Source organism: Eulemur rufifrons, chromosome 25 (genome assembly GCF_041146395.1).
Source record: "Eulemur rufifrons isolate Redbay chromosome 25, OSU_ERuf_1, whole genome shotgun sequence".
NCBI lineage: Eukaryota > Metazoa > Chordata > Mammalia > Primates > Lemuridae > Eulemur > Eulemur rufifrons.
The window spans coordinates 16,755,105-16,778,211 of NC_091007.1; the positions used below are offsets into that span (position 1 = coordinate 16,755,105).

The 23,107-nt window shown below is 42.6% G+C and overlaps 1 protein-coding gene across 5 annotated transcripts in view; it reads left to right on the forward strand.

The window, feature by feature from the left end:
• Window positions 1-23,107, forward strand: part of KIAA1217 (KIAA1217 ortholog) — a 294,522-nt gene that overhangs the window by 187,578 nt on the left and 83,837 nt on the right. For all 5 annotated transcript variants that reach the window (XM_069458968.1, XM_069458974.1, XM_069458969.1 and 2 more), the window contains exons 4-5: window positions 2,656-2,854; window positions 6,677-6,770. In XM_069458968.1, coding sequence (XP_069315069.1) covers window positions 2,656-2,854; window positions 6,677-6,770 — 293 coding nt within the window. The remainder of the gene's footprint in view (window positions 1-2,655; window positions 2,855-6,676; window positions 6,771-23,107) is intronic.

Below are 23,107 nucleotides of genomic sequence, written 5' to 3' on the forward strand. Positions count from 1 at the left end.
TCTAGGTAGGTGGCCAGGGAAGACTCCACTGAGAAGCTGACCTGAATAGAGACCTGGCCGACGGTTTGGATGGGTATAGACCTAGACTGAAAATATTCATATTTCCCTCTGGATTTTCAAAGATGTTGTTCATTGTCTTTTGGCTTCTGGGGCTGCTACTAAGAAATCGAATGCTCTTCTGATGCCTGCTGTGACTTTATTAACCCCTTCTGGGAGCTTTCGGGACCTTCTGTTGTTCCTGTTTTCTAGAACGTATCAGTGATGAGCTTGAGTGTGTCGAGCATTTTATGAACCTTTTCGCTCTGCAGTCTCCTGTCCCTCAGTTTGGGGGGGAGGGGAGAGAATATTCTTCATGCTTATAATATTTTGGGGGGGGAATCTTCTCTGTTTTTTCTGATCTCTTTACCCAAATCTCCATTACTAGGAGTCTGGATGTTCTGATGTCATTCTCTATTTTTCTTATTTCTCTTCTCTCTCTCTCTCTCTCTCTCTCTCTTCCTATCCTTCAGTTTTCTTGCTCTGCTTTCTGAGATTTCATCAGTTTTTGCTTCTTCAGTGAATTTTTAATTCTGTTCTCATGGTTCCCGGAGCTGGCTCTTGTTCTCCAAATGTTCCCATCTCTTCTGAGTTTCTGTTTCCCGTCTATTTGGGGGTTTTCTTTCATGATGGAGGCTTTTATACACTGTCTGTGAATCCTTGGGAGTGCGTTCACGGACCAGGGAGGCACGATCGTAACAGCTGGAAGCTTTTCTACGTGGTTGGGCTGCTTCACCATGGGGGTGGCCAGACAGAACCTGACATTCCCCTCAAAATCTGTTGGTCTCTCCTCATAGGCCAGTCGGCTTCCCTAGAGGGGACCTCCAGCGTCCTGAATGAGGGGGCTGTGTCCGAGGGCACCTGACCCCCTCCCCCTGTGCCTGGTCAGCCAGAATCCGGTGTGTTTGGTGTGGGCTCTTCTGTGTCCCCCTGTGGATGCTACGAGGCTACTTGGCTGAGCGGGGTGGAAAGGGAGAAATGCACATCTCGTGCACCACTTAAAAAAAGAAAAGTTCAATCCAGCCTCGTGGTTCCAACTCAGTGCATTCCGACCTTCACAAGGATCTGGTGCCTCATTTCCTGAGCTTTCCTGGCCCTGTGTGTTTGTTTGATTTTGAGACAGAGTCTCACCCTGTCGCCCCAGGTAGAGTGCAATGGCATCATCACAGCTCACTGCAACCTCAAACTCCTGGGCTCAAGCGATCCTACCTCAGCCTCACAAGTAGCAGGGACTACAGGGTGCACCCCAACGCCCAGCCAATTTTTTCTATTTTTGGTAAAGCTTGGGGTCTCGCTGTTGCTCAGGCTGTTTTATGTTGAGTTCTTCTCTCGAAAACTTAGGTGTTGGCTTCCTCTCATCTGTTATTGCTTCCTCTCTCATTCCTTTAATTCTTTGATATGTGCTTCTGTTATTCCTTATTGTCATTTTTTTAACCAGAATTCATTCTATTGTCCTTTGAGCCTCTCTTGCCAGAGCTTACCCTAGTGGTGGTCGTTCACCCCCAGCAGATTCTCACAAAAAGTCGGATTCAAATTCAGTGTCAGGATTGTAGCACCCTGTTTTAGGTATCTGTTTCAGAGTAACAAGTGACCCTAAGCATAACCACTTAAAATAACAAAAATAAAATATTTGCTTATGATTATGCAACTGGGCAGTGCTTGGAGGGGATATCTTATTTCCGTTCCATGTGACATCAGCCGGGGTGGCTCGCCTGGAGCTGGGGAGTACACCCCCCAGATGGTCCATCCACATTGCTGGCCAGTGGTTCCAGCTGTAGAATCGGTGCTTAGTGGGGCTTCAGTTCTTCTCTATATGAGGGAACATCCGAGACCAAGCTCACCAAGGGAACAAAATCCAGTGCGCAAGCGCATACCACGGGTTCCTTCTGCATGACGCTCGCTAACATCCCATTGGCTAAAGCAAGTCACGTGACCAAGCCCAGCATCAATGTGGGAAGGGACTGTCCTTCCAGGGTCTGAGTACACAGCGGTGTGCTGCTTTTGGGGCCCCGCACCCCTTGCAACTCTAAAATTCTGTGATCCTGTGCTTGGTAACTGACTTGTTCCATCTTATTTCTGAAACATCAGGGTGCCAGGACTCTTTTCTTGTACACAGTAATATGGTATAAACATTCAATAAACATGTATTGGGACCGGAAAATACCGTAGCATTTCCACTTCGAATGTTTCTGAATGGCCTATGAAGATTTAAGCTGTATAGCTTACCCATGACCATCATGCTTGTGTTCCTAGGTAATGAAAGCCATGAACAAAAATCACCCTACAGGGTCAGATTTCTAAATAGACCTTCCAAAGGAATTAAGCATTGTCTTTTCCTTTAGGCTACCAGAAGTTAGCTTCTTTTCCTTTTGATTTTAAGATAGCTGGAAAACAGTCTCTTTAACACCTGCCTGGACTTCAAAGAATAAAAGTGGGTATTTACATGCTAACCAGACAGTGCATTCCTTGGAAATTCCAAACCCACAGGTCTCTTGTTCCAAGCTTGTCCTAACCTTCCTGAGTTCCTAAGTGCGGTTGGAAGGAAGTGGCTCGGCTTGCCATGCATGTCCTGTGAGTCTTGACTTGCGGCTGAAACAACTTCGTTTCTTTTGCACACAGGGGTTCTCTATCTTCAGTACGGAGATGAAACCAAGCAGCTCAGGATGCCGAATGAAATCACAAGCGCAGACACAATCCGTGCTCTCTTCGTAAGTGCCTTTCCGCAGCAGCTCACCATGAAAATGCTGGAGTCGCCCAGTGTCGCCATTTACATCAAAGATGAAAGCAGAAATGTCTATTATGAATTAAATGATGTAAGGTAAGTCTTTTTTTTTGGTCCATCATATTGCATTTAGAACTTTTTTTGGCGGGGGGTGGGGCATTCACTATATTGCATTTAGAGGGTGTTTTTGGTCCACCATATTGTTTTGTTGGAGTTTGTACTGAGTCCTAAATTATCTGGGTCCCAGTGAATAAAACCGTGTCATTATCCTGATAGGCAGGCTTATCTGGACCAGGTGTGAATTCACTGTCTGGTTTTCTACACTTCGTTTCCAAGATGTAGTTTATAAGGATGAGGACAGACTTCTCCCACACGGGTCTTTGAATGTTACATCTGAAAGGAACGTTAGAAATAATTCAGTCCACCGTTTTATCTAAGAGTTAGGGAAACTAAGGCCCAGAGAGGTAGTGGAGAGACTCAGTCAAGGTCATGAGAGTCGAAGGCAGTATTTCATACTGGAACTTTGCCTCCTCCCTCTCAAGTGTTCTTTTCCCATAGACAGGGCCCGTGGACATTTTAGGTCATGATCCTCCTGGGTCATGATTTATACCCAACCAGTTAGAATAAAAGCAGTGGACCCTGTATTATTTTCTATAAGAAAAGTGACTGAGAAGCAGTCTCACTTTCCATTTGTTTCTTAAATAGTTGTTCTTTACCCAAAGATCTCACTGTCCAGATGGACTTTCTCCAGGACTTTTGGTTGAACGTCCTCTAAAATTAAGCTAAATGGACTCATGCTATTGCGATTGGCATAGAAACAAAAGCATTTTTATTGACTGGTGTATTGTCGTGTACAGAGAAGAAGGGATTCATTTGATCTGTCCCAACAAACAACCTGTGAAACGGGACTTAAATCAACACACATAAGCAGTTGCTAGTTTAGCCTCCAAACATTTTAGAACTGCGAAGATTGTATATTGACTAATCCAGCCCTTTCATTTTATGGAACTAGAGTCTGAACTGCATAAAAGTTAAGGGACTTATCCGAAAGCACACAGCCAATTCGGTACCAAGCCCAGCCCCAAACCGGTCAAGACCTTCAAATGTTCCTTCACCAAATCATCAGGGACAAGACTTGGGGTTTCTAGGTCCCTGCCCTGTGGGGACAGCAAGCTGCCCTGTTTCTTCATTGTGGAATTAATGAGTCCTACTTTTTTAAAATGTGCCTCCAGTGCATAATAAATGTAAACTGATACATATCTACCAATGATCACAAAAGACATATTTAGGCATGTGTCCAGGTGTATGAGTAATTTAGAGCTTTCAAAGTTTGACACATGCCCCAAGGTACAGTTGCTACATCTGTTGCACAACCTTCATGCTCTTTAAAAACATGTTTAAATATTCATGGGTATCAGAAAATTCATGTTTGTTTTTGAAATAAATTATTAATCAAGCTGTCACCAAAAGAAATTTTTTTTGCATTTATAATAATACAAAGCGTAAATGTGAAACATGAAATAATCACATTATATTTAAAGAGCGTGTTTGCAGTAGTACAATCCCATGTAGCATTTTTACGTGGAGATGCTGTTTTACAGCAATCATCTTACATTTCTGCATTTGCAGTTAGAGGAAGTGAGAGACACAGTGATAATAAGTAAGCACGAAACTAAGCAAAGCCACAGTTGATTACGGAGCTCAAGGCTGACGAGGTTATTATGAATAATTGGACCCCACTGTCTTTCAGCCTGTGCTAGGACTTTCATATTACAATGAATCACCTTTTTCTAGAGTCTTTCCCAAACCTCAAAGTATGACTCCTTTGACTTCCTTTTTGCCTTCTTTGGGAACGTTGAGAAGTAGTCCCAAAGAGAAAATTGGGAGGTACAGGACAAGGAGGAAAGGCCAGAGTCCTCCTCGGTGGAAATCCAGTTGATCAAGTAAACAAAAGCAACACTCGAGAGAGGAGATGATCACTTTACAGACTAATAATTCTCAGTTTATGTGCATATATTTGCAAAACTGATGGTCTTGTTGATCCTTAAGATAGACTGGTAGCCTTATTTTGTAAAATGTGATTTAAAATATGTAAGTGGAAAGTCATTGATTTATACATTTGTCTGTAATTTTACTTTTCAATTACTTTGATTCAAATCTAAAAAAATGGAGCTAAAAATGTTCAGATGGAGAAAATGCTTTTATTCGGTCATGAATATAATGTTTGTGCTCAATGAGCAAGCGCACGTCCTTTCCAAAGAATTGTTCTATGTCTTTGCTTTTGTGCATAAAATGCCTCAACTATATTTTATTTGAATGGTAGAAAAAGTTCTCACCACCAGCATTCTATAGGACTAAAATAAGTATCGTGTAGGTTTTAACTAAAGACAATGGTTTTAATCTTCTAAATTCAGAGCCAAATGTCATTTCCCATCCTTCAGTGTTGTTGAATTGAGAGGCTATTTGCTAAACATTTGGCTATCTCATCATTGTGCTGGGTTCCTCGAACTTCCTTTAGGGAAATGCTACAGTGTGTTGTAAATGTTACCAGGGTAATAGCAATCCCGGCCTTTATTGTTAGTTCATCCCAGATGAACATGTCTCTAAAGAAATCGTAAACCAACCTCCTGCATTCTAAATTCCTTTGTGGCTTCAGTGAGGTTTTGTTTTTTCCTGTCCTCACCTGTGACTTCTTCCTCTAGCCAAAGGGTGAGTTCCTTTAGTGAATCCCCACATCTTTACCCCTGCAAGTTTCCCCTTCATATTAACCCAACCCCTTTTAATAACCAGGGCTGCGGGCTCCCCCTCAAGCAGACTTCTAACGAGCTGCCCGAAACCTACAGCCACCGCGCAAGCTTGGGCTAGTCGTTGCTTCAAAGCAATTACTGGCAGTTACTTAAAGGAGAGAAACAAGACGAGTCTAAGAATCCTCCACTTCTTTTAAAACAAAAACACACCTAATAATCCCAGCAATTGGGTCGGCCCACTAAACGTGGTCACACCTGGAGGAAAGGAATTCCTCCTCCTCCACACGTTTCTCTGAGCCACCTTGCAAGGGATCGCAGTGTAGATGGAGTTGAAAGGGACGTGGGTGGCCCTTCTGCTTGGAGAAAGCTGAACATGGAGGGAGAAGGACTTCCTAGCCATTCACGTGCTCTTCAATAATTTTCAGGTAAACTCTGAGCAAAGATGGGACTCCTCTCTTTTGTTACAGTCTGACTCCTTGGCTCTAAGAGCTGCGCTCTGAAGGGGAGAGAAGAATCTATCTGCTTTTATTCCTTCATGAGCAGTAATTCAGTTTACATGTAGAAAAAGTATTTGTTTTTTAAATCCATTATGGAAGAAAACAAAAAGGCATGGTAAAGATATTAGTTTTGATCTTCGTGGTCGTTTTTTTTTTTTTTTCCCCCTGTGCTGCAGATAAATTTTCTTTCCCTTCCTGAAAGTGTTTGAAGGCCAAAAAAAGAAAGAAAGAAACAAAAAAAGCATTTTTCTTTTGTGTGCATTCATTAGATAAGCAGCAAAGCAGGTGTTTGGGAAAAGTAAACCATCAAATATTTAAATATTAACCAAATCTCTTTGAATGGATTGTAAATATTGGAGCTTTATTGTTTTTGAAAGCGTTAGCGGTCCGTGCTCGGGACCTTCAAAGTCAGTTCATGCCACCCGATGTATGTGGGAGGGGAGCTGCCCTGAAAGTGTAATTTTTTCCTGAGGAGCAAGAAAAGGGAAGGAAAGCCAAAGTCATTTTTCTTCTTCTTTTCCTTATTTTGCCTATTTTATGGCAAAAGAACTTTCCACTGGCTTATTGGAGGCACCCCCTGGATTGGCTGTTAAAGGTCCTTAACAGCAGGCGAAAGCCATGGCCAGAGTGAAGCTCCTTTCATCTGCTATAGTTATTGATGTTTTTGATTCCAGGAACATTCAAGACAGATCGCTCCTCAAAGTGTACAACAAAGACCCCGCCCATGCGTTTAATCACACACCAAAAACTGTGAACGGAGACATGCGGGTAAGTGTTTCTGTCCTATTTTTTATTTTATTCCGTGGGTCAAACCGTCTCTTCTTCTCTCTTATACTCCTGATGTAATGATATCATACTGCACAACCCAGTTTTGGGGGCTGCTCTCCACTCATCTCTCTCTGTGGTGGAAAAGTAAGATTTCATGGTCATTTGGGGGGAAAGGTACCGCAACAGGGCTGGACACATCCTACTTCATCTTCAAGTGGGAGCTGGTTAGGTCCTCATGCCAAGGAAATCCTGAAAATCTTCGCATAAAAGAGTCCATTAACCTGCTCAGAAGATCTTTTGCATTTTTTTTTTCTCCTGTTAAAACAAAGCTAACATACAAACAAAAAAGTGTACGATTGCACGGGAAATCTCCTCATGTTCTCACATTAGTGATTCCAAGTCCTAGCTTTCTAATTCAATTTCTCACCTTCTAATTCTGGACTTTTGCTATGGCACTGTATTAAATATTATCAAATCTTCACTGAACCATGTTGAGGGCAGAGTACAAAAATCTGCATGATTTGGGAGTTCAATTCTCTAGATTTAGGTCATCTCTGGAGACTATCCGAACATTCAAAGGATAGAGGGATGTTTGGAAGGAAAAAGAAGAGGACATTGAAAAAGCAGATTTTAAGATCACATTAATGCAGGGCCACTAGAAAGGGATTGAATTTCTAAAAATAATGCTGCGTTCCTATGTAGCAAAAATGGGCGGTAAAAAGATTAGCTTCTCAGTTGTACATCCTCTACACATACACACACACACACACACACACACACACATACAAATTTAGAAGCTTCTGCACCATTTTTTCTCATCTTGTCTGTGGATTAGCACTCGGCTGAATGCTCAAGTTTAACTAGAAAAAAATAAATAAACTAATAGGTTTTATTGCCAAAGAAACTAGGCACTATTCCGCCCTGGAATTGTATTGTTCCTGAGTGAGGCTATCTCTGCTTCCTGACAGCATGTATAAGTTTCCTATTGCTCCTGTAACAAATTAGAATGAATTTAGTGGCTCAAAACAACACAGATTTACTATCTTACGGTCCTAGAGTCTGTAGACTGTCACAAGTCTCACTGGTCTCAAATAAGGGGTCACTGGCTGGGCTGCATGTCTCTTCTGGAGGCTTCTAGAGGTAATCTGTTTCCTTCCCCACCCCTCCCCCAGCTCTAGCGGTTACCGCATTTCTTGGTTTGCAGTTTCCTTCCTCTGTCTTCAAACCCAGCAAAATAGCATCCCCCTGACCCTGCTTCCACGATCTCATCTCTAAGCCTCCCTTTCCGCTTTTGAGGACACTTGTGATTACATTGGGCCTACCCAGTACTCGAGAAAAATCTCCCCATTTGAAGGCCAGTGTATTAGCCATCTTTACTCTCCCTTTTCCACGTAACCTCTAATGCACTCACAGGTTTAGGGGATTACGATGCAGACATCTTTAGGGGACCACCGCCCTGCCTTCTATCCAGGGCGTGTGAGTTTAGGACCAAGGAAGAGGCCAGGAGGTCCACCGGAATGTTCTGGAAGGATCTCTGTGTAACTCCGGATGGGAATAGCTGTGATGACGTCGTGGGCTCCAAGCCCACACTTTGGAGGAAAAGGCCTCTCTCGTACTCAACTGCTGCTTTTTTATGTCAGAAGTAACGTGTGACTTGAAGTGACAGCTGTGTTGCCACTTCAAAAACATCTAAGGTTCGGAGGCATATTTATCTGGTTACCCTCCAAATGTAAACCGAAGCCACGTGAAGGCAGATCGGGTCATGCCAGTCATGGAGCAGGGACTAAATAATCATGGCACCCTCTGCCTTTTATTATTTGGTTATCCTTTTTCTCGGTGGCTTTCGGGAGAGTCTTCGCTCCCTGGGATGTCTTTATTTTTGGACACGTCCCTCCTTCGGGCTGGAGTTCCGTGGTGCTCAGAGCTCCGTTTCTGTCATGCGGAGCCATTTCCACACAGGTGCCCCAGCACCGCCTCTGAGGATCCTGTTTGTGGCTGGGAAGGACACCTGCTTTAGCTCTCACGCAGGTGTGGCACCTCCACAGAGACCGGCAGTGAGGATTGAGAGAATCAAATATTAACCCCGTGAACAAAGGCAATTAGAATGCAGAGCTTGGCCGGGCGCGGTGGCTCACACCTGTAACCCTGGCACTCTGGGAGGCCGAGGCGGGAGGATCGCTCGAGGTCAGGATTTCGAGACCAGCCTAAGCAAGAGCGAGACCCTGTCTCTACTAAAAATAGAAAGAAATTAGCTGGACAACTAAAAATACATAGAAAAAAGTAGCCGGGCATGGTGGTGCATGCCTGTAGTCCCAGCTACTCGGGAGGCTGAAGCAGGAGGACTACTTGAGCCCAGGAGTTTGAGGTTGCTGTGAGCTAGGCTGACACCATGGCACTCTAGCCTGGGCAAAAGAGCAAGACTGTCTCAGAAAAAAAAAGAAAAGAACGCAGAGTTTATGCTGTGGGTTTCAGCAAAGTCGTTCTGTTGTTACTTTCAGATGAGACCTTCATGGTCGCTTTCTGAGTTCCCCATAGCCCACCAGTTTTTCTGTGTGAGAAAAGCAACCATTGTCCCCAGATGAGGGGACAGCAAATGGTCACCATGTAACCAACAGAAAAGCTTTTATATCTCAGTGTAGAGGACTTAGAAATACAAAGTGGTTTCATAACCGACTAGGTGTGATCCTGCCTGCAGTTTGCAGCTTGGTCCCTGTTCGCGGATTCCAGACACTAAAAGGCGTGAAATTCATTTAGCCTCACCTTTTGGCTCTGGAGGTTGGAATTCTTTCTCCTTTCCTGATGATTGTGGCTTCATTGCCATTAAAGGCCAGGAAGTTTGGGTGAGCTCTGCCTGGAGCCCAGCCGCACGAGTCTGTTGTTGGCGGCGAGGAACAGAAATCGAGACCACAGCAAGGATCAATTGCTGCAGACTAAACCACGCTGCGTGGTGGGTTTAGGGGAGCTCCGGTCTCCCGTGTGTTTGCAGTGAACGTGGCCACGGAAGAATTCAACGTTAACTACGTGCATGAGCTGGTCACTGCCCCCGATGTCAAACCTCACTCCTCAGCCTCCAGAGAACACCTGGGGCAGACGCCACAGCTGTGCACTCACTACCAATAAACATGCATAGTGTGAAAAACACTGGCTGGAACTAGCAGAGTGGCAACAACAGCCACACCAGAACCCTCTGAGACCCCCCCTTAAACAATGCATTTAATATCTTGCCTTGGAAAGAAAAGAAAATGTAAGACTCTGCATCTAAAGCAGGCAGTCCTCCCAGAGCGGTTTTAGGATAGGAATGGTGTTGGACTGGGCCCCCGGGTGTGCGTGGAATGCGTGCGTGGTGGGGAGGGCGTGTGTCTGGTTTTTCACTTAGCATCTAGCTGAGCACTTTTTTTGAGGCTCATCTGTCTGATGAGACTTGTGATTCTCGGCTGGAACTCAGCACACCAGGTTCCTGGTTCTCTACGTATCACCCTGGTCTGATTTAATCACATGGCTTTTGTTTCCTTACATCAGATAGTAGCTTTGATAATTCACTTCCTGAGGGACGGAGCTCACCATACAGAACGGGCCCTTTTGCAAAATTGATGTGTGTACTCACAGGGTTTCTCATTCCCAAATGTACAACTCAAAGATGAACCATTGCATTTTGTGGCTCTCAAAGGGTATACTTTTCTCATACCAACTGTTTGTTGAAGGACTTCGGCAGTTGCCTGTTTTAAGGGTGACTTCCTTTGCACCAAACCCAGTGGGTTTTTCATAGTTTGGGGGCTTCTCCACCTTCTTGTGTGCTTTGAGATTACGTTCCCAAGAGTCTCTGTTCTCTTCATTGAATACTCTCCCTCTTCTCTCCTCCCCTTAATTTCACTTGTATGTCTTTAATTTTTACTTGTATGCAGACAACTGCTAGATTGGCATTTTGAACACACTCCCTGAATTGGCCCCGCTTCTCAAATTACTCCCCAGCACCCGTCAGCGGCTGCCTCCCAGCCCCCTCCCATGGAGCTCTGTGCTTGACGCTGTGAATGGTCTCCTTTGAAACCATTGGTTTGCACCACACCGCGTGTCTACATTCCTTGCCTACATTCAAACACGCCTCAGCCTCCTTCATTCACTAACTCCTTTCTCTTGCCCTCTAAATGGTCTTCAGTGTGTTCAAGCTGGCTTTACCAGTTTGGGGTTTGGTTTTCTTTTCTTTTTTTTTTTTCTTTTTTTTTTTTTTGATTTGTTCTTTTTTTATCTGAACATTTGCACTTGTGACTTGTGATTTTTATCTTACTGCTAATTTAACTATTATATTAATGTGGATGATACTTGAAACTGTATCCTTAGCTCTACCATATCTAGAATTCGAGACCCAAATGTCCCCTTCCTTTCTTTTTTTTTTTTTCCTTTAAGAGACAGGGTCTCTCTCTGTCCCCTAGGCTGGAGTGCGATCATAGTTCACTGCAGTCTCAAACTCCTGGCCTCACGCAATACTCCCACCTAAACCTCCCATGTAGCTGGGACTACAGGCGCACACCGGCAGGCCTGGCTGATTTTTTATGTTTTGTAGACAAAGGGTCTTGCTATATTGTCCAGGCTGATCTCAAACTCCTGGGGTCCAGCGATCCTCCCTGCCACAGCCTCCCACCAATGTCCAACTTCTCAGTGGCTGTCCTCACATGGATGTGGTTTCAGTGTTTCCAGTGTATCCTTTTGAAGAATAAATTTCTAATCTTTTCCCACCAAGTCTTTATCCTTCTTGATTCTCTGTCCTTTGAAGGATGGAGGGGCTGTGCTGGTGTGTTTGTGTGCATGCGTGTGCACCCATGCATGTTTTGGGGGTGCGGGACTAGGTATTTCAGACATTGCATAATCAATGATTCTTCTCTTGCCTGACACTTTTCTTCAGTGCATCCAGCTAATCACCAGAGCTCGTCCACTCCTCTCTGCCAGGGCTGTTACAGATGACCGTCCACTCTTATAATAGCTAACTTATTTGAGCATTTATCAAGCATGTTCATGGATAATTTTATTTAATCCACAAGGTAAAATTTCTGAGGCAGGTATTGATATGAACCCCCATATTTACAGCTGATGAAACAACTGCTTATGTTAAGAAATTTTCCCAAAGCCCCAAAGCTATAGAGTGGCAGAGGTGAGATTTGAACCCGGGCAGTGTGGCCCCACATCCCAGGCTCTCAGCTACAGCTCTGCGGCTGCAGTTAACAGCATTGCTTGTTTCTTTACTGAGCCACTCACAGTTTTTACCCCTCGTTGCATTCTCCTATTCTCCTCTTCCAAGTGTCTGAAATGCCTTCTCCCTCCCCATATATCTGCCTTACAAAATTCCACCCATCTAATGTATTACAGGACAATTGTCCCATTCCTTCAACAAATTGCTGGCATAAAGAAATGTGGGCGGGAGCCCAGTTAAGGTTCTCAGGGATCCACTGTACTATAACAACCAAATGCGACACGTGCACCACGTTTGGATCTGAAGTGGAACGAAGCGACTGTAAAAGATGTCTTTGAAACTATTTGGGAAATTGGAACATGTGTTCGGAGTCAGAGGATATTAAGGGATCACTGGTAATTCTGTTGGGCATAATAATAGGTTGGTGGTTATGTTTTAAAAAACAAGACATACTAAAGTATTTACAGGTTAAACAACATGATGAATGGGATTTGCTTTCAAATACTGCAGCAGACCAAAAAAAAAAAGGTGGAAGTAGATGAAAGAAAATGGTAAAATGTTGAAAATGTCAAAGCTAGATGATAGGAGTTCCTTATATTATTTTTTTTCTACCTTTTTCTGTTTTGAAAATCCCATAATAAAACGTTAAAAAATAAAAACTTGCTTTTAGAGCTCAAATAAAAGACTGCCTACTCCACGAAGCTTTCCCTAATGCTCTGTTAGATTTAATCTTTCCCTTTTGGGGGTGTGCTGTACATTCTCCTGCTGTTATAATCGCTTAGGTGCATGTTTGTCTCATCCGCAAGATTGTAAGTTCTTCAAAGGCAGAGACCATACTATGTTTAACTTTGTATCCCTCCGAAAGCCAGTGGGGGCATCTTAACCCATGGTGAATGTAAACGCTCGGTAAACAGGATGCATTGAGCACTTTAATGATGGTGCTACAAATGCCATCTTATTCATTTTCTGTCATTAATGAGGACCCACTGTAAAACTTTCTCTTCTCATCCCCAAAATAGTTGTGCTTCTCTTGGTTTATTTTTATCATGTGGACAAATCTTTGAATCATGTAAGTGATCATTTTCTGTCTTTGTGCTGCTACTCTAAAGCTTAGAATTAAATTTGTGGCCCACCCACAGCGGAGATACAGGCATTTGTGGCGTGTATTTTGTGTGTTGGCTTCATTCCTGGCCTCTCTTTTTAATTTTCCTACTTTCATCTTCCTTTTGTCACACATTTCACTTTGACTTCTTCATCCTTTTTTTTTTTTTTTGCAAAATCGTAAAAACTTATGTGAATTCTATTAATTTCTTTGCAGAATCTATCAGGATATAAATAGTATTCTTTCTATACCATTGTTGTCTAACCATAAGATAACAGACCTTTTTGTGTCTGTACTTGTAGTAGGTAATGTGTTAAGTACTTTACATGTTAATATTATTTAAATTAGTCAGCAACTCTGCAGAGAACTCGCACCAACTCCCTTTTTACAGATGGTAAAACTGAGGCCTCAGAGGTCGTTCCCAAGCTCCCTCAGCTGACACACGTCAGACTTCAGATTTGAACTCACTTCTTTCTGTTTCTTTGCATTCAGTCCACAACCTCCCTTCTCGATATTTCCATGTAAGTTTTCAAGTTTTGAAATGATACTCTTAATAAGAACACACAAAATATCGTTTATTAATATTTGTTTCACTCCTTAACTCTATTACACATCTATTTCATGGCATCTTTTTATATTTAACTTTGCTCCATTCTGTTCTCTTCTGACTGCACTAAAAAGATACCCACCACCCCACGGCCCCCCAAAAACTAGAGAAGACCAAGAAGCATGTGCCTATGTCGTACGTGTGTGTTCGGTGGCCACAGAACTCAAAGCTCTTTTTTCCACAGGGCAGTGCTCTCGTTGAAAAGAAGGGTTTGGGATTTGGGGAGATGGTGAAGTAATCCCATAGAAATGGAAGTTAGAGAAAACCCTCCTAGCTAATTTTCTTTTATTTGTTCGAGATCTTCCTTGGCCAGCCACAGCAAGCCCTCCACTCATGCAGCGACAGTCGTATTAATAACTAACACTCATCAGATACACTGCGCCAGGCACCATGCTGCGCATTTTGCTTGTATTCACTCTCATTTGGTTTTCACAATTACACTGTGCGAGGAATTCTTATTAGTCTCCGGTTTCCAACGTGGAGGCCAAGGCTTAGAGAGGTTAGTGAGCATGCTCCAAGCCACACAGCTCTGCAGGCCAACTCTCTCGCATGGGCCCTTCTTAATCACACCTGGGGTCGCTACTGTCCTCTCTCACTGCTGTCTTCATCATTTGTGTCTCTGGGTCAACAATTTCCGAAGACCAAACTCAAAAGCCACAATCTTCATCCAGCCGCTCTTCTCCAAACCTCACGTCTGTCCCTTCTTGGAACTTCCATAGAATCCCACCTCCCTGCCCTCCTCTCTTTGCACACGCCCCTTCTCCTGCCTGCATTGTAGTTAGTGACGTGCACGTCTTAAAATCCTTTTTCAACTCTTAAGGCTTTTTTGGTAGCAAGGTTTCCATTTCATTCATCTTCACACTCCCTGCGGCTCTCTCAGACAATGTCCTTCCCTGGGTAGATTCTTGTTAAATATCTGGGTGGAAAAAGATACTGATGTCAGCACTTTCCTATCACAGACCTTCAGCCAGTGCCTTATCTTCTACGATCAATACAGTGATTGGTAAATGTAAACGTTCAAGGTTTACAGTACATTTCCTAGTTTATCCTGGTATTGTTTGCTGCCCGAAACGAGAAATAAGAATGTCTGTTTGTCCTAACAAAATTCCCCCTTCCATCGATATAATCTGATAGCAGTTCATAACGCTGAAGTTCAAGATGTGAATAACAATAAAAAAAAGTCTAGCTTTGTCAGATTAAAATAAGCAATTGTCAGAAATGCACACTTATCTGCCATTTTATTTGGGGAGGGGGTGGTTTTTCAGGGGTTAAATTCACCTATGGTAGAAAGTGAGGTAAATCTCTAGATAACAAATGAAACAAGACAGATCTTGTTTTGCTGCGTTTATAACTCGCTAAGGCAGATCTTGCTTTTAGATTGGGTTGGTGGTTAGTATTTCAAATAACTCCAAACTTATTTAATATAAAATAGGGATGCTGATTTGAGAACAGTTGACCTAACTTCATTATTGTAAAGGTTCACCGATTTCACCCACCCAAGTGGGGACCCTCCTCTGACCTGGGCTCTCCTGCAAGATTCTGAAGATACAATGATGAAAAGTCAATAATCAATAACTCAGTCAATACTATTATACAGACATCTATAATTTTTTGCATCAGTTCAGGCTATGTGAAATCCTTGCTTTCATTCTATTATTTGCCTGAGTTAGCACTATGGAACTTTCTTATGAGTGCTGTACCAAACGATGCATATTTTATTAATACATTGTGCCTCTCTGGGAGGCAAAAAGATGTTTCTGTTGCATTTGATAAGGAAGTTCTCTTACTGACATGATTAGCTGGGCAGACACATTTGAATACAGTGGCTATCCAGAAATATGGTGATATTTTTTTCTTCCCTCCCTGCTTCCAGTTATAAAGTCTTATTTTTTAAGAAGCAAGAAAGGGTAATATATGCATATCTCGTACGCAGCTTCCAAGCGATACAAATCTCATCTTTCCTGCGTGGCTGCTTGCTTTTCCTTGTACTTTTTTTTTTTTTTTTGTCATTGAGAGGTTATGACAACATGAGCCATATTGTATTTATAAACATCACGTGTTTCCTTGATATGGCTTGCAGATTCTGCCAGACAGAACACATGGAAGAAACATTTCTCGTTAGCTCAGCATTGGTTTTAGTTATGCTGATTTCCGGGACAGAAAAAATGCCTTCCTACTCAGATTTAACTTTCATAGAGTAGAAACAAAACCTCTGAATGTCCGTGAAATAGTTTTAACAAGGGTGGATACCGCTCCTTTAAACCACATATTTTGACTAAAAGCTTCCTTCTGTAAAAAAAAAAAAAACCCCAAGCCTTGCAGTTAGTCACCGTGAAGACAGGCAGAGCTGGAAGCATGCGAGAGAGATGAGTGGTTTCGAGGTCTCTGCAAGTCTAGAAAGTTTCTTCTAGAAAAGAAAGGTTCACGGAAAATGTAAGGTAAGAACTGTGCCTTTATAATAAAATATAATCTTCAGGGTTTTTTCGGTCACGCCCTGGCACATTGAGATTCAATGGAGCTGCCTTCCGTAGTCAAGTTGAATGCAATAAGGAATTACAGTCTCAGGTTTTATTTTAACTTCTTGCACGCTGCTTAGCAGGAAACCTCTTTGTTACTGGCATTAGTCGGTTTTTCAGAATCCACTTAAATTACAGTGGGCTGTCTCCAATCTATAAATCTTATGATCTAGTTTCTGTTTAACCTTATAATTTAGAAAAGGATTTCAAGTGTCAGCATCGTTTGCTTGTACAGGTCTCATTGATTTATGTGTCTTGTGACAGTTTGCAGGGTTTTTGCAAAGCTGTTGACTTGCATTCCGTTTCTGAGCAAATGTAGGAAATTTGAAAACATGGTACAAACAAGGGAGGGAATTAGTATGTGTTCTTCAGCATTCTAGGGAAAAATGATTCGGTGTTTTGGTTCTTGTGCAAATCACTTTAAATCTTAAAATAAAAATAGCTTTGATCTGGGTTTTGAAAAAAAGTTTTTTTAAAGAGCTACCACTGTAAACCTTATGATATAACATTAAAAACTCCTACAGTTTTTAAATAACAGATACAAGCTTGTTATATCAGGTTTAATGGTTACCTGAAAAAGTCTTTGACAGAAATCTTACTTGAGATAACTATTTGGCCTCACTCTTGCAGTAGTTCAACACAATGTTTTGCATTGATTTCTTTTAAAGGAATTTAATAAGAGTGCTGTCCTTTTAAGTCAGACTGATTCCTTTAAAGGTACATGGAGCTACTTATCCATATTCCTGTAAATATCGTTATCCTAGTCAATGGCTGAGTTAATATATGTGAGAAGTTGTTATCTAACGTGGTCTCAATAATATATACTATTTCATTTGGTCATTGTAATCACCCTACAGCATAGGTCCTATTATACCCATTTTAAGACTGGAAAACTGAGGCCAAGAGAGATTAAGTAATGAGGTCACACACTAGTAAGTAGCACAGCTGGCTTTGAAGACAGGCTGTCTCCACACTCCTTGTTTTTAGGTCGTGCACTGCACAACCTTAGTAGCTGAGAACTTGGAGTCAAATACAGATAACTTATCTTGAAAATAATAAGAATAATTAAGTAATGTTTATTTGGCTTCAAGATAAATTATTTTACACTATTCTGGATTGTGGTTTTTTTTTTTTTTTTTTAAGAACTATGCCATCCAAAACTTAGTATCAGACTGGATGTTTATCCAGGGACCTGGTGAAAACTTACCAGGGTAAAATAAACACAGTGACCATTAGATAGTGTGGCAATAGCAAACAAGCATTTTTTGGATAAACTACTCTTTCCTCTTCACTGCAGACACCTTTCCTGCTTTCTTCTTTGCTTCCTGTGCTGTGTCGCTCATTAAAAAAAAAGAAATGTTTTCATGGGACAGGGCAGGGAGCTTATTAGTGAGTTTGATTTGGGAGCAAGAAAATGTCTTTGAATGGAGACTGGCCAACAGTGCCTGCCCTTCTAGGCTGCTGGCAGAGCAGGGAAACAGGAAGAATGTTTAAAAAGGCTGAAGGTGAGGGGGTCTAGGGTCAGAGGGTCTGGGGTCAGGGCAGCTGGCTCAGCTGCCTCCAAGCTGGAACTTCACCTTGGACATTGCACTTCACCTTGGACGTTGAACTTCACCTTGGACATTGCTCTTCCTACCTCCTCCTGGCAGTAGCAAAAATATCCTGGTGATTTGTTATGCAAAGTACCAGCATCCACAGGGGATGCAGCTGCTCATCACAACACAGAGTTTGGGCTTTGGGATCCAGGCAGCTGGCTTCCAGCCCCACTTCAGCATCGAGCCCAGGGTTGGCTGCACAAGCAACACACCTGAAAGGCGATTGGAGCAGAGGCTCCTCCTCCTTCAGGGGGTGCCAGGGGTAGCTCCTGAAGGGTCCTGAGCCGCCACTGGCTGGAGTGCACGTGAGAGGTTTTCACCACATCCCTCTCCCCTTTGGAACCCAAGCCACGTCTCTTCTCTTTGCCCTTATAAATATAGATGGTAGCAGAAACTGCCTTTGACCGGGGGCGTATATCCTTGAGTTTTCAGGTTGTATCTCTTGCACCTACTTGTTCTTGTACTGGGGTTTTGCTTTCCTGTGTTCTTCGTGGGTCCCCATCAGAGCAGCCCAGACTGTACCAGAATGTTCCCTACCACATCAGCCTAGGCTCCCCAAGTCCAAGATCCCACCCCATAGAGGGCTTCCAGGTGACCATTCTTCACTTTATGCTTTTTCCAAAATTTCTCAAGTGAACATGTGTTACTTTTATATAAATTTAGGGGTGGGGGAAGCACATGTGAATCTTTGAAAGAGGAAAAATGTTTTTAAGATACATGTCGCCTGCTGGTAACACATTTCCTCTCTGTCCTACTTTCTCCCATAGGGTAGGTGATTCCTTTGCTTCCGTGTAATTTGCAGGAGTGATAGATACTCTGCCTGCTTTTGAGGAACAGGCCTGACTTATTTGGAGTCGTCGGGTTTTTGAGGTCGAAAGAGGATCTTAGGCATCCTCTTTGGTAACCGATTCACCTGGAAGTTGAGACCCAAGAAACCCAGAGTGGTTGGAGTGACTTGGTTGAGATCACAGAAGAAGGAAGTGACAAAAATAGGGTGGCGCTCAAGCCACCTGCCCGCTAGACCTGCGGTCCCCAACCCCCAGGCTGCGGACTGGTACCAGTCCATGGCCTGTTAGGAACCAGGCTGCAGAGCTCTGCCCCACCCCACCCCCAGTCCATGAAACCGGTCCCTGGTGCCCGAAAGGTTGGGGACCACTGCCCTAGACCAGACTCTTGTCTATATCTGGAGCCCTGTCAAGCCAATCCCTCTGGGTTTGTTGTCCTCTGGGTTTAAAAGTTTTGTTTTCTTGATTGATTTGGGAAAACACTATAAATTTAGTTGACTTCTCTTAGCCATCCATTATGGTAGTTGGGCATAGCCAGCTTTCACTTACCCTCCAGAAAGCGGGACAGCTCTCTCTGGTCTAGATGATCTTACTAAAACAGAACCAGAGATCATGTCGTAGGGCCAGAGCTCATTAGTCGGAAATGCATGAGCCTGGACCAAAAATAAATGGATTTTGAACTAACCGGATTTAGATTAACCAATATTTTTATGGAAGGAGAATAGGCCATCAGGTCAACTGAAAAATAGCAGCTGCTTCGAATTATGAGATACTTTGAGTAAAGCGATATTGACTCAGAAATGTTGTACAGTATTGTAGCATTATTTTAAAAATCAGCCTCTTTGCCATGACAAATAGCTCCTACAATCACTCTGTTTGAAACTTGAATATAATACTACTTAAACTACTTCTAATGTTGTTCTTCACTAGAGCCAGTGATTTTAGTTAGCACCTAGAAAGGCAGGTTTTTAAATTTTAATAATTATGTAATGTTTTTCATGAATATTGGAAAGATAGGTAGGTAGCATGAAGAACCTGAGAGTTAATATTATTGCTTAGGTCACAAGAAAAGAGGAAAAAAAGTCAATTTAAAACTGACTTAAAGAAAATTATTAAATTAGTGCTAATACAGCTAGTATAAGGACACAGCCACGGTGGTGACCGTATCTCGTTAATGCAGGAAGTGTAGACACCAAGGCTTTAAGATGAAGTGCAAATAGGGGATTCATAAAGGGAAAGAGTAAAACTTCTTTACAGATTATACAGTTGGAAAAAAATGAACCATTTTAACGTCAGAATCAAATCCAATTCTTCTGTAAGAATTCTCAAGACCTTCAGCATCTTATCATTTAGCACAAAAGAAGAGCTGTTCATTCAATCATTTATTCAAGTCCTCCCCAGAAAAAAAGGTGTGAACTTCCAGCTTGTCACTGAAGCTAGAGGATCCCTTCCCATTGTGCGGGCAGCTCGCGCTCATTCCGTATTCCCGAAATACACAAAATAGATTTGGCTCGGTCGATCGACACGTGTACGTGACTTCTTTCTTTTCCGGTGACATCAAAGGTCATGCTTTGCCTTGCTCTGATTTCACTCTTTGAACCTGTTCCTTTTCATTTGCCCTGGATAGAGTAGGAAGAGCCGCGACACAAAAACCCAAACAACAATGACAAATCATAATGATGTCAGCGAAGGGGTGACATCTAATTTAGAAACAGCAGGGGTCTGATCTACTGGGGGACTTAAACTTCCATGCGTATTTGTCATGAAAGGCGCCGCCTCTGCAGCATGGGATTTGTGGTCAGGGTCTGAGAGCGCCGTCTAGAATTTGCATTGAGTGCCGTTCCCTGTACTCACGTCCAAGGAACGAGGGGCACTGGATAGAACATTTTGTAGACGGTTGACCCCATGCAGTAGGCACTGACGGAACATCATGGACACAGATCCACAGAGTGGATACCATTTTTGCTTGCTTTTAGAAGCAAATCTAAAAATATATTTCCCAGCAGCTGTGTAACTGCAAAACAAAACAAAAAAAAATCTCCACTGCAGCGTAATTTACTCACCAGATATCTACAGGGTTCAGACCTTAATGCTTCAGAAATTTGCTGCAGATTTTACCGTATATATTTAGACCAAGGAGCCTATTAGCTTGTGATCTGCTGGAACCTCTGCATTCTCATGAAAATGAAAAATGTGCCACTCTTGGCAACCTAAGGCTATAATTATGTTAATCTGACCGTTTTAAGACTGAAATATGTTGTTTTAAAATGTTTCTGTATTTTTATTATTCGTAACAATGATCTGAGGAAATTTAGTGAAATGCTAATAAGTTTCTATTCAGTATCACTTTGAGACTAAAGCAGAAAAATGAGTCAGATGTGGAATTTTGATATTTTTAATTTTGGCACAGAATTTTTATCGACAGATATGTACTCATATATATATAGAGGGGATCTTAATATAAAAACTACCCAAATATAATTTTATATCTTAAATATAGCTACAGTGAGTATATGTGCGAAGCTGTCTTGGCATATATATGCAATAACAAAACATCTCTACATTTGCATTAAATCACCATTCTTGGCTATGCCAAAAAAAAAAAATGCCAAAAATTAATTTTGAGTTCTATTGCAGGATAAATGTTTTCCCATCAAGAACTATCCTAAAGCCTCCAGATCCCTGTTTTTAATATAAATGTGGAACAGGACTAGAATAGATAATATGGTGGAAATTCTGAGAACATCCAAAAACTTATCTTGAGCTAACTGGTTCAGCCTCCTCCTCACCAACCAAAACTTTTATTCTGGCAACAGGCAGGTAATGACATGGTTCCCTGAAAGATGTGCTCCCAGGGGATAAGATGAGAAGGGAATGAGAACAATCCAAAGCAAGATGTAGGTAATCACCCATCTCATAATGATTATAAGGCATTGAAATTTGAGTCTACTTGTTGTCAGACCAGTATGAAATGAACAAGGAGTCTTTTACATAGCCTGATCGGGGTTGTAAATCATCAATTAATTTGGGAATGGGAATAAGGAAAAGTACCTTGTTGAACGCGAGTCTACAGAGTATTGGATGCTGTCTTTGGGATACAACACAGCTCTGTGTTCTTATACTGGCTGCATTCAGAATCTCCATCCTTCTGTGAGTTCTTGTATTTCAGAAAAAAAATGTGCCATTCTCTTCATCATCCTGTGAATATATTAAAATGAGTATTATCCATTTTATTCCTTTTGCCCTGCCCCACAACTCATGGAGCGGGCCCATGAGCGTTGGTTGGCAATGTTGATGATAATGCGTGTCAATCACACTTTTTGCATGCAAATATGGTAGCAATGACCAAGCTCATTGGATATTCACAGCACCGGAAGAGTAAGCGCCGAAGGTGTTACTGAGCCAGCTTAGCAGCAGAATCGGGGCTCAGAGAAGTTCAGTGTCAGGACCACAGTCACTGTCATGAGACCGTAGCTGACAAGACATTCTCAGGAGGAGAAACCAAGCCTTTTGAGTCATAATCCAGTGCTCATTTCACCACACCCTGCTGCCTTCCTCCAGTAGGATGGTACAGAGGAGTGCTGATTGATGACGATGATTAAACCTTTAAAAATATATATATATATATATATATATTTGGAAACTAATTTGTATACTTCAGTGCATCCGAGAAGTCATCCAAATGGAGCCAATGTCTTTCCCTAATTTTAAGAAGGTACCTTCTGTTTATTGACCTTTATATTCCTGCCCTCGCTAGGAGAAATTTTGCCCCAAGATTACTTTTTGGAAAGAGAATAAGAGTAAAAATGGGCCAGAGGTTGGGTGGGGCATCGGGGGAATATAAGCTACTTTTGGTTCAGCCTAGAGCTTGTTTCTGTTTAAAGTGAGTGGAAAACTCACTAATCATGAACTTTGCAAAGCGCTCCATGGATTACAGAGCATTTTCTTTACATGCCTTACCTCCCGTGTGGCACAGAAGTCTTTCCTTTATGGGGACAATGTATAGGGGAGCAACTAGACAGTGTCTAACCCCTGCCCGGCGTGGGCGTTTTGTCCTATGGAGTATGACTTCTTTGTGTGGAGTCGCTGGGCCAGTAGCTATCTGTTTGTTTCTCGTGAGCTACTCAGACTCAGGAATGCAGGGCTTCCCTTGAGTGTAGGAATGCTCAAAGACCTGGATGTTTGTTGTTGGGACACAGGGAAGCAGATCCTGTCTCTGAGGAGGAAGCTCCTGTTGGTATTGGACCCGCTGAGGAAGAAGGGACTGGCTGATGTTTGCCTAAACTCCTCCAGCTGTTGGTGCAGCGCAAGGCATGGCAGGGTGTGGGTGGAGAGGCCCGCCAAGCCCAGCCTGAGGGCACGCACAGCTCCCAAACTGGTTGTCTTTGAGGCTGTTATTTATCCAAATAAGGAGAAGCAGTGGTTTTGCTGACCATCTCAGATTTCCAAGCCACGCTCACTGGCTGGCTGGCTGACTTGATATTTGAACTGCAAACACGAAGGTATTCCTTTGAAATGGAGCACTCTTGTGGGGCACGTGAATATCCTGC